Consider the following 18,777-nt stretch of genomic DNA (forward strand, 5'->3'; position numbering starts at 1 on the left):
GGGCTATTCACTCCCTCTGAGATGAGGGAGCTGAATTAAATAATCCCAGAGCATCCTGTCAGCTCTGAAAAATGCTATGATTCAAGGTACACAGACTTCTCAGGAGGAATTCATAGCTACAAGCATGTCTTTTTATAAAGACCACAGGTGGTTCTCAGGAAGTTTGCATATTACAAATCTATTTCAGTTTCTGAAATGTGTGTTTCCAGCTTTTTCTGACTACTTCTTTTCATCTTCTTGGTTCCATGGACCAAAAATTTCGGGATTCTGAAGGAAGAGAAAAGGGAAAGAGCCACTTAAAACCAGAGGACTTGCAGGAACCTCTTCTTGGCTGTGGGCTTCATCCTCCCACACCAAGCTGAGCAGATCTCTGTGCGCGCCCTGCAGCTGTAGGTCTTGAGTTAATTCTCCTTCCCCTTCCTCCATCTGTACCTCCTTATGAGCAGGGCCCTGCCCATCAGCAGACCTCAGCCAGTAGCCCTCTGCAGGACCCAGCCTGCTTCCCCGCACGGTTCCCTGTGGTGACCTACCTCCCTGCTTGTTTTCCAGGCTCCCCTTCCCTGCGGGCATATCCTCTCCTTTCGGTGATCACCCGCCAGCCCACCGTCATCTCCCACCTGGTCCCTGCCACCCCGGGAATCGCCCAGGCACTGTCCTGCCACCCGGTCGCCGAGGCGGTCTCTGCTGAGGCCCCAGGGGGTGAGGCCCTAGCCAGCAGCGAGTCAGAGACGGAACAACCCACACCCCGACAGAAGAAGCCCCGCCGGAGTCGCACCATCTTCACTGAGCTGCAGCTCATGGGCCTGGAGAAGAAATTCCAGAAGCAGAAGTACTTGTCTACCCCAGACAGGTGAGGACACAGGGAAGGGACCCTTCGCAGTTAAGGCCCTTGAGAAGGGGAGACTTGCTCTGATTGTGGGCCACGGAGCCAGAGCACTGTGGCAGTGATGCAGGGCGCTATGGAGGAATCCACTTGGCTCAAGTAATCTCAACCTTGGTTAACAGAACCCAGCCCACATGAATCCACCACACGGTCCCTGGAGCCTGCCTGTGGCTGAACTTATACTCAGCATTCTATCTTCTTATTTGAACTTCACTATTTCAGTATAATAAACAAGGTCAAGTTTAGCAAATTGTTGCTCAGGCAGTCAGTTGGGAAACCGGCTTGGCTTTTAAGCCACTCACACTTAGGATCGGAGGCAGAGGACTAGATCCGGAATTGGGATTCATGATCTTCTCAATCTTCTCCCCAGCCTCCTGCTAATTCCCCACTGACTCAGTTTGCTGGCCTGGCTCTTGCTTGAGAAGGGCTGGATTGATTTGGTTGAGGAGGTCAGACATGTTGGTGAATTTGATGGATATCAAGTCAGAACCCTTTGACTGAGATCCAGGAGGACCTGGTGGAGAGCCCCTTCTTTAAAACCCTCTGAGATCCATGTTGGAGAGGTTGTGACCCTTGCTTTCTGGGAGGTCTCAATGCCTCACCTCCTTTTCTTTAATTTACTATCTCGACTGCAACATATGCCATCACGCTGGTAATCCCAGTAGTTTGGGAGACTGAAGCAGTAGGATCGTTTGAGGCTAGGAGTTTGAGACCAGCCTGGGCAATATGGTGAGACCCAGTCTCTACAAAATTAAAATATGAGCCAGGTGTGATGACATGGGCCTGTAGTCCCAGCCACTCACGAGGCTAAGGTGGGAGGATCGCTTGAACTCAGGAGTTCGAGACTGCAGGGAGGTATGATTGCATCAGATTACATCACTGCACTCCAGATGAAACCCTGTCTCTTAAAAAAGAAAATAGTGTGCGTCTCATCTTGTTCTTTCAAACCAAGTCTGGAGAGGACTGAGCTACTAATGTGTGATGCTATTTACTGGGGAGATTTCCCAGGTCCTTTCTCTTCTTCTTTTGCCTACTGCCTTGGCCATATCAGGTTGGACACCAGTCCTATCAAAGAGTAAGGGAAGGAACCTCAAATTACTCTCTTAAGCTATGTAGTAGCTCTTTGATACAAATTTAAGTGGCAGAGGAGTCTGTATATCATGGACTGAAAATTTATCTTCTGCTTCCATTAACCTGGCACATCAGCAGTTTGCTAAGAGTGTTCTGGGTGCCACTGGGGCACTGTGGCAAGAATATAGGTCCAGAAAGTAGTCAAGAGAGGCTTGTTGTGAAGGAAAGGGATCCTGGGAAGGAATGACTACAGGATGCAGCAAGCCAGGCTCTGGTTCCTGTATGGTGCTGAGTCCCGTAGGAACACAGGCTACTGCTGAGCGTGGGCGATGGGGTTACAGAAGGCTTCTCAGAGGAGGCAAAATTTAAGAAGAGCTTTGATTCCAGGAGGGACGGGGCGTCCCACACTGAGGGGTTGGCACATACAAGACAAAGAATTGTGTCTCCCCGGGTATATGGAGGAAACTGTAAGTGTCCAGGACATCTCCAGTTTAAGGTGTGAATGGGGAAATGGTAGAGGTGATCCAAAGGGTGGGAGTTGGGAGTGACCTCATGTGCCTGGCTGAGATGTGGACTTCGTTGTTTAAGCAGTTGGCACTGCCTTTAGGAGCCGGGAGTGACATGACTGGATTTACATTTTAGAATTGTCTCTGTGGTGGCACCAGAAATGAGGGATGAGAGAGGCCAGAGATAGAGCAGGGGTCAGTTAGGAGAGAATCCAGTGATCATCACTGAAGACTTGAATCGAAGGGTGGCAGTGAGAACAGAGAGGCAAGAATAGAGAGGACGACAGTTTTTTTATTATTATTGTTATACTTTAAGTTCTGGGATACATGTGCAGAACGTGCAGGTTTGTTACATAGGTATACACGTGCCATGGTGGTTTGCTGCACCCATCAACCTGTCATTTACATTAAGTATTTCTCCTAGTCCTCCACCCCCTGACAGGCCCCAGGGTGCGATGTTCCCCTCCTTGTGTCCATGTGTGAGAGGAGGACAATTCTGAAGAGAGAATTGGCAGAATCAATATTGCAGGAGGATGCAAGAAGGGAGTTGAGAATTCTGTGGTTCCTGGACTGAGCCAGCAGGTAGACAGGGATACCATGAACTGAACTTGGAAGGCAGAGAACAGGGTAGACTGAGGTGGGGACAGGTGAGTTCTGTTTTAGACCTGTGCATTTGGGGTTCTTTGGGCAGATGATGGAGACAGGTCTGTGAACCAGAGGCTAACAGATGGGATCTCCGGGTATGACACGGCTGTTTTGATTTCCCTAGCATGTAATTGAGAGCCTCATGAACTTGTGCACCCAGTGGCGTGGGCGCCATTGTCTGTGGTAGCATGGTGGTGTGTCTGATGGGCCACAGCACGCGTGGCTAACACTTTAGGCTGATTTTTTAGAAGTGAGAGAATTTTTTTTTTTTTTTACAGAAACGTTAGTTATTCATAAATCTCCTGGGGCTCCCTGATACCTGTCCAGGCATCTCTCAGGTAACCTACACAGGATTGATTCACTTGTCTGGGGAAGACACCATCTGGCTGCCTCAGAAGCTGGATCTTCACCCGCCCTCTCCTCGCCTCTCTACGTGACCAGCGCCATGAGCGCTCCCTCCTCCCACAGCTCTCACCCTCCTCCTCTGTGTTTGTTTCTCCAGTTCCCTAGGTGACCCCATTTAAGTGAATATGCAGGGAAGTGAGAATTTGTAACGGTGGCAGGTAATGAGAGAAAGCTGATGACAGTGAAGCATGTTTCTGTAGCCGGAGTGAGTCAGGGCTGCATTTTTCCCAAGTGAGCTAACACTGTTTGCTAATGCAGTGGAAGAGCTGTGAACTGAGCCTTCCATTGACTAATGCACCTGATGGCCTCAGGTGAACTGGGCTCGGGAAGGCACCACAAGAGCCGTGGAGGACCTGTGTCCAGGGAGGCCTGGGAGACCAGAAGTCTGTGGGGTGGCCCCCTTGGTTCTTGGTTCTTAGTGAGTGACTGCTTGGGAAGCAGTGCTTCGTTTGTGGGCAGAGCCAAGTGCTGTTGGCACTGGGAATTTATTGGCTTCAGCCTGCTAATCACTTTCAATAAAACCGCTTCTAGTAGCCCTTCTACAGAGACAACCAGATGTATGTGAGTGCAGGTTGGAAGACTGTGTATTATTGGGGTTTTAAATTGTGAAGCCTTGTCAGAGCAGGGGGATGGGGTAGCTGCACCCGAGACCTTCAGGGCTGCTCCCTGTAGGCCCCGCTGATGATTAGATCTCCCCAGGTAGAGAGCTGCAGCTGAAAACCCACAACTGAGACTCCCCATGGAGCAGGCAGGTGAGACTGTGGGCCCGAGATTCACCGATGGTAATTCTCAGAAACCCAGGCCTTGCAAAAAGTGGGGGTCACTGCCCAAGCTCTGTCTAGGGTGGCTGTCCCAACTGGCTGCAGTTGAAGTCCACAGTGCTTTGCTGAGCAGGGCTGGCACAGAAGGGAGGCAGCTGATGGTGGCATAAGGAGGCGGTTATCCATTTGGTGCAGAGGTAGACCTGGGTTCTTTTCCTGTTTGGTCAATGCTTGTAGTCTCAAGGGCTGACGTTGGAAGCCTCACTACAAACTACCCTTTCTCATTCCACTTGCCCCACCTGGCTGTTTGCTGCTTCCTGGGATGAAGCATCCCTGTGATTCCCTTTAACAAATTCAACTTGTGCAGATACATTGTGGGTGGGGGTAAGCCCCAACATAGAAGCTGGTGTATGCGTCAGACATTGTGGGTTTGAATCCTACCCCACTTCCTAACTCTACCATCATCTGCCAGAGGTTGGCAACGGTTTTCTAGGCGGGGCCAAAGAGTAAATACTTTAGACTTTGTGGGCCATATGGTCTGTGACAACTGCCCAACTCTGATATTGTAGCACAGAAGTAGTTTTGTTTTGCGACAGAGTCTCCCTCCATCGCCCAGGCTGTATTGCAGGGGTGTGATCCCGGCTCACTGCCACCTCCACCTCCCAGGTTTAACAGTTTATCCTGCCTCAGCTTCCTGAGTAGCTGGGATTACAGGTGCCTGCCACCACACCCAGCTAATTTTTGTATTTTAGTAGAGATGGGATTTCGCCATGTTGGCCAGGCTGGTCTCCAACTCCTGACCTTAGATGATCCACCTGCCTTAGCCTCCCAAAGTGCTGGGATTATAGGCGTGAGCTACTGTGCCTGGCTTGTTACAATAAAACTTTGTTTACACAACCAGGTAGCAGACAGGATTTGGCCACAATTCCTGAGAGAGTCTAATCTCTCTAAGCCTCAAATCTCTTATCTGTAAAATGGGAATAACTATACCTACTTCACTGTGCTGTGAATGGGATTGATAAGTCAGCGTGTCAGGACCTTAGCATGTAGCCTGGAATGCCTGGAATGCCGTGGTGCTCAGGAAATGGTGGCTGTGTTGTAAGATTTAGCCCCAGAAATGGCTTTGACTTTTAGGGCTTTTCAGAACACTACAGAGAAGTACAGAACCATGATTAGCAGTAGAATGAAAAGCAGGAAGGGCTGTGGATTTAATGTTTCTTTAGGAATTTTTATAATATTTATTCATTTATAACATTTTAATTGTTATAACAATTTAGGGCAGCTAGAATGATTGAATCGATCCATTAAGAAGTATTTTTTGAGCACCGGTTTGGATTTAGCAGCGTGATGGGCACTTCCATGGTAGAGAAGAAATACTGAGTTAGGGAGGCAGAAATAACACAGTCGGAGTGATTAGAGAACAGCGGGAAACATGGGACATCAGAGTGGCTGCTGGCCTGTGGGAGGGCTGTGGAGCCAGGAGACTCACCTGCTGGGCTGGGGCTGGAGTGATGAGTGGGATTCTTATCAGCAACATCCGGCTTTGCCTTTTGTTTACAGTTTGGATGTTGGGCCAGAGAGTCAGAGTGAATACTCTTGTCAAGCCAGGAAAAGGACTGTGTGTTGAGAGCCCAGGCATCCTTCTCAGGTCCCTTGCAGACCACGAATGTTTCAGGATGGGGACTGGCCCAGGTGTCCTCAGGCACGGGCATCTGTTTCTCAGTGTCCCTAAGTTTCCTCTGTTGGATTCTTGGGAGGAAAGAAAAGTGCTTTGAGGAAGACCTGGTTGGATGGGGGTGGTCCAAGCCTTGGTAGCCAGTGCAGGAGCCTGCCTGGAACCTGTCAGCAGGATCCCGTTTCTTCCACTCCTCCCATCCTGCTCACCCTTCCTTTGTATCTTGTGCCTTCTAGGTTGGACTTGGCTCAGTCTCTGGGACTCACTCAGCTGCAGGTGAAGACCTGGTATCAGAATCGCAGGATGAAATGGAAGAAAATGGTAAGAAAGCAGTGACTAGCCATGAGCCCATCCTGATGAGAAGGACTTTTTACTCCAGGGTTGATGGGAGGGAGGCAGGACCATGTGACAGTTTGGGCTGCAGAGATTGGAAGGCCTTCCATGCTGCTGGCTTGTGGGGAAGCTGTTGGAACTGTAGGCTAAACTATTTCTCTTGACCTGGATTTCCTAACTAGAGGGATATTCTTTTCCGGTTTCCTTAGAAATCAAAGGGAAAAAATGCTCACAGGCTTTTTACTTGTTAGTTTTAACCCTACCTGTGAGTCTTTTCAAACAACTTCCATCTTCCTCCCACCAAGAGCTAAAAATAAAAGTCAGTATTCTTTGTTTATAATGACATGGAGGACGCATCTGTTCTTGTAGCTGTGCATCCTCTAATGCAGTGATCCTCAAACTTTGGTGGGTGTCAGAGTCCCCTGGGTAGCAGGTTAAATGCAGAACTTGCCCAGGCGCGGTGGCTCATGCCTGTAATCCCAGCACTTTGGGAGGCCGAGGCAGGCAAATCACCTGAGGTCAGGAGTTCAAGACCAGCCTGACCAATATGGAGAAACCCTGTCTCTACTAAAAATACAAAATTAGCCAGGCATGGTGGCACATGCCTGTAATCCCAGCTACTCGAGAGGCTGAGGCAGAACAATCGCTTGAATCCAGGAGGTGGAAGTTGTGGTGAGCTGAGATTACACCATTGCACTCCAGCCTGGGCAATAAGAGTGAAATTCCGTCTCAAAGGAAAAAAAAAAAGCAGAACTCTAAGCCACCTCCCAGGATTCTAGTCCCAGAAGTCTGGCCCAGGGCTGGGGATGTGCATGTTAACAAGCACCCTGGTTATTCTGACGTGCCTGGTATCATGACCAGTTTCCATAATCCTTCTCTAGTACCTAGCTAAATAATATTTCCATCTTTGATTTTTAAGTATACTTATTAGACTATATATATCCCTATATTTTGAGGAACTCAATTTCATTATCATTTATTCTTTTCATTAAAAAAACAAAAAACAAAAAAACAGCACTATTGGCCGGTGCGGTGGTTCATGCCTATAATCCCAGCACTTTGGGAGGCTGAGGTGGGAGGATCACAAGGTCAGGAGTTCGAGACCAGCCTGGCCAACATAGTGAAATCCCATATCTACTAAAAATGTAAAAAGTTAGCTGGGCCTTGTGGCAGGCACCTGTAATCCCAGCTACTCAAGAGGATAAGGCAGGAGAATTGCTTGAACCCAGGAAGTGGAGGTTGCAGTGAGCCGAGACTGCGCCACTGAACTCCAGCTTGGGCAACAGAGCGAGACTCCATCTCAAAAAAAAAAAAAGTACGTAAATCCAAATTTTCCAAAGTGGTTGAGCTTTGTAAACCATAGAGACAAAGTCAAAGACCAGAGAAAAAGAAAAAGAGGATGGGTGGCGATAAGGAAAGAAGTCCTGCTGTTTTCTGGAGCCCAGATGCCACCATGTCACCTGACATGGGCTTCTTACACCCTCACCGAATCTTACTGGCTCTTTCTCCCCTTGTCCATTCCATGCCTTCATGATGACATTCTAATTTGCTAACCTGTCTGGTCATAAGCCCTACTTCTTGGTGTTTCAGGGCTGGAATGTGATATTTTTCATCATAATCAAATAACTAAGGTATTCTCCTCACGCCAGTTTTCAGGAAAAAAAAAGTCAATGGATAGATGTTTTCTCAGTGCCGTGGTTTTGTCTAATATTGTTTCTTCTTAAACTTTTAGTGCTTGCTATCCCTTGCTATTTTCTGCTAACAGTGAGGGGAGACAAAACAAAATAAGGAAATTGCAAATGAATATCAATGGAAAAAGTTAGGAAAGATGTCAACAAGCAGCAATTATTGTATTCCCAAAAAAGGGAATTCCTGGGGAAATCTCAAAATTTCCTCTGGGGGGACCTGATCTTGAAATGAAAGGGTTTTCAAATGGAGGCGACTTGGCTCATGAAGTGCTCACAAAGTAGAACAGAGATGCCAGTTACGTGTTCAAACACAGATACTGTGTGAGTCAACAAATACATATTTCGTGTCTCTTATGAGCCATTCCTTGTCCTAGGCACTATAAGAAGTAATGAAATAAAGTATCACCCCTGCCTACATGGAATTTATGGTCTAGTCAGAGAAACAAAGCCCAAGCATGTTATCATTAAGCGCTGGTTGTTACAGATTTGTAAGCCCATCGGAGTTCAGAAGAGAGGTAGTGGAAAAGGTTTCTGAGACAAGTTGAAATTGAAGGAAGCAGCGGTGGCTCATGCCCGTAATCCCATCACTTTGGGAAGACGAGGTGGGTAGATCACCTGAGGTCAGGAGTTTGAAACCAGCCTGACCAACGTGGTGAAACTCCGCCTCTACTAAATATACAAAATTAGCTGGGCGTGGTGGTGACTGCCTGTAATCCCAGCTAGGGAGGGATTACAGGCGAGTCTGAGACCAGAGAATCCTTTGAACCCAGGTGGTGGAGGTTGCCGTGAGCCAAGATCGCGCCATTGCACTCCAGCCTGGGCTGGAAATGGAAGGAAGAATGGATTCGGTTAAATAGTCTTCCAAAAACTCTATAGTGCTAAGCACACCTGGACACCTTTTGGGGGATTGATCTCTAAAGAACTAGACTTGGGAGTGAGAAGCACCAGCCTGTGTTCCCATGCTTGCCCTTCCCTGGCTGATTTTGGGCAAGTCTCTTCACTGCTTTCTGTGCAAGATCCACCACCCACCTCCTTCCTCGTCAATCATCAGCATTGAAATCAATGTCTCCTGAGTAGCAGAGGTATTGTTTAAATTGGTTATCAGCAATCTTTTCATGACTCAGATGATTAAGGAATTGACAGCCAGCCTCCTCTGCCAGCACCGCCCAGTGCCCGTGGGACAATGCGTGTGCCTTCGCCGCTGACGTCACTTGTTTTTCACCAGCAACTGCGCTGCTGGCATAGTTGTGGGCCAGTTATTGATAGGTATCAATGCCGTGTAAACCAAAATGGAAGTAACTTAGCAGATTTAACCTCAGAGACCATTCTACAAGCCAATCACATTTGGGCCCCTTTAAGAGCCAAGAGGGCCAAGCTGTCAGTTCACTTTTGCAGTAATTCATTGAGCATTTAACATTCAGGCCATGGAGATGCAAAGATAAGACATGAGCCTGTCCACCAGAAAATAAAATTATAAAAGGTACCCAGTTAAGGGCAGGAGACAAACCTGCAAACTGGTATCATTATTATATGGAGCCGTCAGGGAGATTTACAGAATCAGCGCAGAGAGTGGAATAGCAAGGCTTTGTTGCGATCCTGATTGCTTCATCCAGTTTCCCAGTAAAACTCTTTCAAGGCTATCTCTTTAGGTACTGGGGAGGAAAAGAAAAAGATAATTGGGTAATAAAGATGTCTCAAGGCTAGTAACCTAATTGGAACTGGAAAAAGATTAGCGCTTGATTCTCAGACTTATTCACATGGCTGCCAAAGGTAACCTTGCCAGAACCAAGATAGCATCTCTGACGAGTTCTGACCAGTCAGCATTGGTAACCTATAGCGGGTTGAGTAAATTTAATCTTACACATTAAGATGGGATGCGCACCCTCTATTTCATGTCTGTTGGCTTTAGTTCGACCCACAGTGTTTTGCAACAGGCTGAAAGCCTCATTATTCAGTGGTCTCTTTGAGCTCTAAAATGCAATTCTGCTCCATGAGAGGATCCAAACAGATACCTCCTTTCTCTCCTAATCACAGAATTGGGAGGGCCCCACGGTCATTGTCTTTCTCATGAAAAGTCCCCGAATAGTTAACAACTTCGTGAATTGTTATCAGTAGCTCTCTGTGTTATCTTGGGCAGGTTATTTAACCTCTCTGTGCCTGTTACTCCCCAGTAAAAGGCCTAACATGTACCTTGCAGCGTTAGCCAATTAACTGAGCCAATCTCTGTAAAACACATAAATAGGACCTGCCATGTAGGATACAGCCAAGAAATGTGATTGCCATTACTATTATCATTTTTAGCATTTTTTTTTGAAGCTGTCCAAAAAATCCATGTCCTCGGAGAATCCAAGTTTTTGGAGGCCAGGATACACAAGCCAAAAGTGAATTTTACGAGTTTCAGGGACTCCGAGCAGCCCTGAGTCCTTGTCCTCTCTCAGTCCCTGCTCCCTAGCCGTGTCCAAGTCAGCGCCTTGGCATTTGGGGCCCTGCTTGAGGTCCAGTGGAACATCCCATTTTCAGGCTGAGAAGATCGGCTAATGTGAAGAGCGTCTGGGAGGAGATTCATGCTGGGGAATCCAAATTTGTCTCTCAGCTTCATGGAAACAGTCATCAGTTATGTGGCCCTCGCTGCTCTATAAAGCTGCACAGAGAGACAGAGAAAAAGGAGCAAAGATCACCCCCACTAATAAGTCTACTGCCTGGAGTCTGCTGGGAGGTTGAGTAATTGCAAATAAATACCAGACATAAAACAGTGGCCCATTTTACATATCTCTTGCACATTATACTGAGTGCAATACTGCTAAGACAGTTCGATTCTAATGGTCAGGAGGTTTGTGTTCAAATCCCAACTCTGCCTTGGCTTGCTCTTTGATACTGACAAACTCTGTCAGCTCAGTTTCCGATCTGAAAAGTGCAGGGAAGGAGAGGCTTCCTCCCTGAACTGACATTCCCTGCCCCCTACTCAGGCTGCTGGTGAGGGAAGCAAAAGGCCCTGTCTTAACACCCTCAGCAGCAGAACATCTGAATACCTTGTTTCAGAGTTTGGAGGAGGGCTGTGAGCAGGCACGGCTTATAAAAGTGAATGGTGTGCTAGGTGTTCTTCTGAGAGGCAGAGGGAGACATGTGACTTCTTATACAATGAGCTCTCTGGCTTCTCCAGATCAATGGGACTAAACTGGCTCTAAGAATAAATGGGGAGAGGGCTCCCGGGACAGGACGAGGACCACAGGGTGCATGTGAATGGGCAGCTCCTGAGGGAGGGTGGTTCTGAGATAATGGCATGTCTCAAGTGTGCTGGAAGGCAGGGGGCCAGAGGTTGAGTGCAGAAAGCAGCCAAGAAGGTAGTTATCTCCTAATTATTGCTTGTGCTGGAATGTTTTATTCCATTTAGAAAATGGTCTAATTGTTTTGGTTTTTTTTTTTTTTTTTTTTTTTTTTTTTTTTTTTTTTTTTTTTTTTTTTTTTTTCCACGCAGTAGGAAAACAGCCAGGTGGGGTCTGTCCAAACTGTGTGGGTGGTGTTCTCTAATTGCTGGGCTGGACTTTCCTTTGCCAATTAGGTGGCTTCCATAGACCTGCCCTTTTCTAGTTTGATTACTACATAAGGCAACTTACTTTTGTATAACCTCTTTCATACTGAGTGGAGCTGCTTTCAACATATAAATTCCGTCTTGGCACAATTGGGTACTTTCGAAAGTCTGCACTCAGACTGAAATCAAAATCAGATAATGACTTACGTGAAAAGAAATACAGGCAACGTCTTCTCCCCAGGGTTGGTTTCTGTCAGTATCTCTACCTTGTTAAATGTCCCCTTAATGTCTGTGTGTTAGCTGTTTGGGTGGAAAAGAGAGTGGTTGAGTAGATTTTCAGCTAAAAGGAGGTGTTTACTGAGAACTTCTTGTTTTTCTCCCTTCATAGACAAAAATTAACTCAAAATGAATCATTATCTAAATGGTAAGAGTGAAAACTATAAAACTTAGAATATGAGTAAGTATTCATGACCTTGGATTAGACAAAACCTTCTTAGATATGACACCAAAAGCAAAAGCAACAGAAGAAAACATAAATTGGGCTTCATCAAAATTTAAAAATTTTGTGCTGTGAAGGACATCATTAGAAAAATTAAAAAAACCTACAGAATGGAAGAAGCTTACATCTGACAAGGGACATGTTTCCAGAATATTTAAAGAACTCTTACAACTCAATAATAAAAAGACAATCAGATTTCAAAATAGGCAATAGATTTGAATAGACATTTCTCCAAAGAAGATAAACAGCTAGCCAATAAGCACTATGAAAAGATGCTAAACTTCATTGGTCATTAGGGAAATGTAAAGCAGAACCACAGTGAGATACTATTTCCCACCCCCTAGGATGGCTATGGTCAGACATCGACAAGTGTTGGAGAAGATGTGGAAAACTGGAACCCTCACATGCAGCTGGCTGGAACGTAAAATAGTGCATTTGCTTTGGAAAACAGTCCTCAACATGTGAAACATAGAGTTGCCAAATGATCCAGCAGTTCAGTTTTTGGGTCTATACCCAAAAGAAGTGAAACCAGGGACTCCAACAGATATTTACATGCCTGTGTGCATAGCAGCTTCATTCACAGTAGCCCAAAGGTGGAAGCAACCCACGTGTTCATCAACTGATGAGCAAATGAACAAAATATAGTATATCCATAAAATGGAATATTGTTTACTGGCATGTGCTACAACATGAACATTGAGAACATTATGCTAAGTGAAAGAAACCAGTCACAAAACTCCACCTATTATATGATTCTGTTTATATAAAATGTCCAAAAATAGGCACATCTGTAGAGACAGAAAACAGACTAGCAGTTGCCTAGGGCTGTGAGCAGATCAGGTAGGGGTTGGGGTGAAATAAGGACTGACCACTAATGTCATGGGCTTTCTTTTTGTGGTGATAGAAGTGTTCGAAAATTGCATTGTGGTGATAAGTTGTACAATTCTGTGACTATCGTAACAATCACTGAATAGTGCACTTCAAATGGATTTGATATATGAATTATATCTCAAAGCCACATAAAAAATAAGTTATGGTTTCATTCTTAAAATTCAGCACCTGGAGGTCCTCTGCTGCTCTTGAAGGAAAGAGGAACAGTCAGTAAATATTTAGGGACCGTAGAGAAGTTATTTAGAATTTTGATTCTTGGACCATAGAGTAATGGAGAGAAGCAGATTTTGTCTTCAGGGAGCTTATACGCAAATACTGAAGATAAGATTAAGCTAGGTTATATATAGAATATAAAATTAAGATTTATAAATAGCAAGAATATCTCCCACCCCTAATCATCTGTGCTAATCCAGGTCCTCTTGAAGACTTTCTCACTAGCTGCCCAGAAAATCAAGGACTATGCCAAGCCAGGGAGGAAGGAGTGTCTGTTACATTCCAAAGTGAAGTATAAATATTTTAAAAATTATCCCTGCCTACTGCCTGGGACTCTTGTGTGGGTCACAAATTGGGGTAATAAGGGTGCCAGGCCTTTGAAGTCAGCCAAGGCCATTTATGGTTCAAGTTATTTGGCTTGCTTTATATCTTTCCTCAACTCTAGGGAAAGGTTTGTTGAGAAAGTCTAGTTCATTTGGTGACAGTTGTCAAACACCTGCTACATGCAGGGGCTAAGTGAGAGGGGCAGCAGGGAAACATGCAGTGACCACAGTTTCTAGAAAGTGTTCTGGTCGGGAGAGTAGAGGCTGCTCCTAGGGCACATAGCAGAAGGCATTGAACCTAGACCTCAGGGATCAGGAAGGCTTCCAGGAGAAGTTAGCCAGGAGAAGGAGGGTGGGTGGCATATTTATTCTGGGCAAAGGAAACCTACCATTCAGGGGCAGTTCTGGTCCCTTCATACACATTATCTGTTGGTCACCCTCACTGTCACCCTGTAATACAAGATATTATTATCCCCATTTTACAGATTAGAAAACAGATGCTCAGGGCCTTTAAAGGACTTTCCCAAAGACAAAGATGATAAGTAGCAGAGTTGGAATTTAACCCAGTTTTCCTATCAAAGCCAAAACGCTTTTTTTTTTTTTTTTTGAGACGGAGTTTCGCTCTTGTCACCCAGGCTGGAGTGCAATGACGCGATCTCGGCTCACCACAACCTCCACCTCCTGGGTTCAGGCAATTCTCCTGCCTCAGCCTCCTGAGTAGCTGGGATTACAGGCACGCACCACCATGCCCAGCTAATTTTTTGTATTTTTTTTAGTAGAGACGGGGTTTCACCATGTTGACCAGGACGGTCTCGATCTCTTGACCTCATGATCCACCCGCCTCAGCCTCCCAAAGTGCTGGGATTACAGGCTTGAGCCACCGCGCCCAGCCCAAAACGCTTTTTAAACTCTGCTGTACTTCTTTGTACACTGCAAGACTGCATGTTTTATAACATATTTTTTCTGATTACAGAAATGCTTATGTTTAATCATTGTTGAAAGTTTAGAAAACAGAAAAGATTAAAAATAATCCATGATCGTGGAAACAAGATGTACAGATCACTGCAATCAAGGTGGTGTATAGGTGGTCTAGCCTCCAAATTGGATTATGCTAAAAACCTGTTTTTTACAAAAATATATTAATAATATTTTCCATAGTATTAAACATTTTCCTACGTGGTAATTGTAATGGTTGTCAAGTATTCTCTCTTTGGGATTTACTATAATTCTACCCAATTACGTATCACTCCCCTCCACCTTGTGCCGTTATAACCAATATTGTGATGAATATTTTGGCCAATCAATCTTTGTCTCAGTCTTAGATAATTTTTTAAAATGTAGCCTAAGAAATTTCTGTGTCAAAAAGCTATGCACATTTCAAGGTTTTTGAGTTGAACGCTCAGGTTGTCTTGAAAAGGTTGTAGCAATCACACTTTCACACAGCATGTTTATTTTCCTCCTTGCTACGTATACTGTTGTCTTTGTAGCTCGTCAACTTGATAGTTGTTGCATTAACATTTTAATTTTCATTTCTTTCCTGATTGTTGAAGTTGAATTCTGTAGCTGCTTATGATTATTGTATTAAATGCCAAAATATGTAATAGTAACCAAAAGTACATTGAGCATTTAAAGAATGAAGGTGTCTTTGTAAGCCAGAGGGGATGGGTTGAGAATATATTTTGCCAAATCTTGCAGTTTCTCTGCCAGAACAGATGGTTTAGATGCAGTGTGAGGTTATACCGGGAGGAAAAAGGCAGAGAGGCGTTATTTCTTAGATTTAATAATGGTTTTTTACTCATGCAGGTTCTTAAAGGTGGACAGGAAGCGCCCACAAAACCCAAAGGTCGTCCCAAGAAGAACTCCATCCCCACATCAGAAGAGATTGAAGCTGAAGAGAAGATGAACAGCCAGGCCCAGGGACAGGAGCGACTGGAGTCCTCCCGGGGGCAGGAGGAGCTCTGTGAAGTGCAGGAACCGAAAGCATGTGATGTCCCCTTAGAGATGGCAGAGCCACCAGACCCACCCCAGGAGTTGCCAGTATCGTCTTCAGAACCCCCACCATTAAGCTAAAGTAAAACCCTTTGGAGGGAAAAGGGAGACTGGGGAGAAGGGAAAAGAGAGAAGGCAGGGAGCGTTGGGAGAGAAAACCTTCCAGCAGCCTGGTAAACTGGGGGAGAAGATCTCTACCCGTCTCCCTCCCTCCCACAGTTCCCAGTGGCCTTGTCATCACAAGCATTTGACAAACACTTGCTTGTCTTGGGCCTTTCTCTTCCTGAAAGGCTGCTTTAGCCATGGATGCCCTTAATAAAGGGAGAGAGCGCCTAGGAGCTGCCTGCCCCAGCTGGGGTGACGGCTGTGGAGCTGGGTCTGTGTTGCAAGCCCTATCCTGGCATGCAGTGGAGGGTGCTTAGCTCTCTCCCTCCCGACCTCTGGGCAGTCAGTCATCAAGCAGAGAGACATGGCGGCATGTGGGCAGCATGCCCAGGTTCCTTGCTGACTCAGCATTTATTTCTGTAGTTTTAAAAAAGAATTTAATGTTTTTGGTTGTTTTTTTGGGGGGGGGTGAGGGTGGGCAAAAATATGGGGGGAGTTCTGAGTTATTAGAAATGTTTCTGAATCAAGTTTGTTTGCAGACACGTGTGCCTTTGTACCCATTACAAAATGGTCATGAGACCCAAGAACTGATAAGCTTTTTTTTTTTTTTTTTTTTTTGCTTCATTAGCCCATTCATGCCTAGTGTTCCATTATTGGAATGCCCAGCTTGTGGGAATTATTTATATCCTACTTCTCAAGATCATCACCAAGGTCTGATTTTTCGTAAAAAAAAATTTATGACCTTCAGCATAAATGGGTTAAGGTGCCATCCCTCAAGCTGCAATGCAGATATGTTCAGATAACTTTTATTTTTTAATTAAAAATAAATCTTTCAAAAGGATTGAGCACTTTGTGTCTTCTTGGGAGTGTATATAACCCTGCCTAAATGTGTCCTATGGGAAGGAGACCCAGAGAGTGAACCAGACTCGGAGGGGGTCACCTTTTCCTTGTCTATAAAACAAAGGATTGGGTCAGGCCATTGGTGTCCAAGTGCTGAGAGCTGTGGGAGTGGCACCGAGCCTCCGGGGTGGGACAGGGCAGAGTAGCGGGGCTCTTCCACCTCTCCCACGGCCTTCTGCCAGAGCAGCTCCCCTCTCGGCTGCTTTAGATTTGGGTGTCCAACTGTTTTACTTTTTTAAAGAGGTAAGAAATGTATATGCTTCAACAGTCAGAATTATAAAAAAGAAGTCTTGCTTCCTCCCTGCCTTCTCTTCCCCTGAATCCCCTGCAGGTATTTATTTTTATTGGTTTCTTGTTCATCTTTCCAGGATTTCTTGACTTAAGTGTTCATTTGGATGATGGGTTCTGCAACTTTTATCAAAAGAAGACTTGAGAACTACTTAGCTAGATGTGCTGGGTGACTTTAAATTTGAAAATGGTGTTCCACATTAATTTAAGACCAAAAAGAGGCAGGCTCCATCTAGACTTCCTAGCAGGAGGACTCCGCCTCCGTTTTTTGTCTGATTCTCACATATTCTAACCCAGAGCATGATCACACAGGGGTCACCTTTATGATCACTGCCCCGGCATGCTCACCTGTGATACCTTACAGGGCCGAGTGCCCATTTAGAGGGCTCTCAGTTATTAATTACACAGTAACTCTGCCAAGTTGCAGGCTTGGAGAATACCAACCGACTTTTAACAGTGGCCTCAACAAGGAAGCCAAACCTGTTACTAGTTCTGTAAAACAATCGCATAATTCATTTCAAAGTTAACACAGGAAAGATCCACGTGTTTTCCATCACCTGGCAGGCAGCCTGCTTTTCTCTATTAACCAAGACAATCAGAAAGTGACTGCAATTTTGACTTTGCCAAGGCAGGGCATCATTCCCTTTGCTATTGAGATCCACAGAGAAAGCAGTCTTTTTCTTAACCCTTGTGAATAGACAAAGGAGGGGAGGACATGGCTTCTGAGAACCAGTTTGAGCAGACCACACCCAGCTGCCTGTTGAGGTTGCTTCCACCAAGCCGGCAGAACGCTGTCTCCTCTACCTCCAGCCCACCCCATGGTACAGTTTTATGATCTACCTACCAGGTGGTGTCACAATAAGCCAAAGAATGTGCACAACGGCTAAAGTTAGCCGATGGGTTGGTGCTAGTTCAGTCTCAATCCTAAGGAAGTGTTCTGTCCCGTTCACCCTACCCCAAAGAGGCCTCCTGTCTGGATGCTGGCTTCCCAGAACGGTGTTTGTTCTCTTGCCCTGGGCTCCCATGATGTTCTTTTCCTTACTTTAAGTTCAGGGGCACATCTGCAGGTTTGTTACATAGGTAAGTTTGTGTCATGGGGGTTCATTGCACAGATTATCTCATCACCCAGGTATTTAAGCCTAGGACCCACTAGTTATTTTTCCTGATCCTCTCCCTACTCTCACCCTCCTCTCTCTGGTTGGCCCCTGAGTGTATTTTTCCCCTCTGTGTGTCCATGGGTTTTCGTGGTGTCCTCTTCTGAGATACCCGATAGTGACAGTCACCGCACAATATATGTGTCCATAAACAGCCGTATTACTGAGCGCTGGGTTCTGGGCGCTCTTTCTGACCTCCGGCTGTCACTCCTTGGCACCTGACCTGTGCTTTTGTGTCTTGCCCCTCAGGGTTGAATTCACTGGTGAACGTAAGACCCCTGATGAGCTTTCCTCGTGTTTTGGAGGATCCATGCCCAAGCCCTTGGCTTGTCTTCTGGCCTCAGTTATGCATGGCTTTGCCTGGTGACCCAGAGAGGCCAGACTGCGCCTTTTAAAAAGTTACTTTTTTAAATTGACAAATAAAAGTTGTATATATTTATGGTGTATAACATGATATTTTGAAATATGCATGCATGGTGGAATGGCTAAATCAAGCTAATTAACATATACATGATCTCACATGTTTATCTATGGTGAGAACACTGAAAATCTACTCTCGGCAATTTTCATGTGTACAATGTATAATTGACTATAGTCACCATGTTGTACAATACACCTTTTGACTTATTTCTCCTAATTGAAATTTTGTTCCCTTTGACCAACATCTCCCCAATCTCCCCCAACCCCTTGCCCCTGGCAATCACCATTTTACTCTTTGCTTCTATTAGTTCAACTTTTTTAGATTCCACATGAAAGTGACCTCAATGTCCATCAGTGATAGACTGGATGAAGAAAACTTGGTACATATATACACCATGGAATACTACGCAGCCATAAAAAGAACGAGATCATGTCCTTTGCAGGTACATGGATGGAGCTGGAGGCCATTATCTTCAGCAAACTAACACAGGAACAGAAA

General features: G+C 45.5%; 1 protein-coding gene across 1 annotated transcript in view; it reads left to right on the plus strand.

Annotated features, from left to right (window-relative positions):
• The window catches only part of BARX2 (BARX homeobox 2), a 78,889-nt gene extending 62,532 nt beyond the window's left edge, over positions 1-16,357 (plus strand). Inside the window, exons 2-4 of the mRNA XM_003923511.2 lie at positions 550-850; positions 6,183-6,267; positions 15,226-16,357. Of these exons, the coding sequence (XP_003923560.2) occupies positions 550-850; positions 6,183-6,267; positions 15,226-15,492 (653 nt within the window). The 3' untranslated portion in view covers positions 15,493-16,357. The remainder of the gene's footprint in view (positions 1-549; positions 851-6,182; positions 6,268-15,225) is intronic.
• The last annotated feature ends 2,420 nt before the right edge of the window (positions 16,358-18,777 follow it).

Source organism: Saimiri boliviensis, chromosome 6 (assembly GCF_048565385.1).
Source record: "Saimiri boliviensis isolate mSaiBol1 chromosome 6, mSaiBol1.pri, whole genome shotgun sequence".
Lineage (NCBI taxonomy): Eukaryota > Metazoa > Chordata > Mammalia > Primates > Cebidae > Saimiri > Saimiri boliviensis.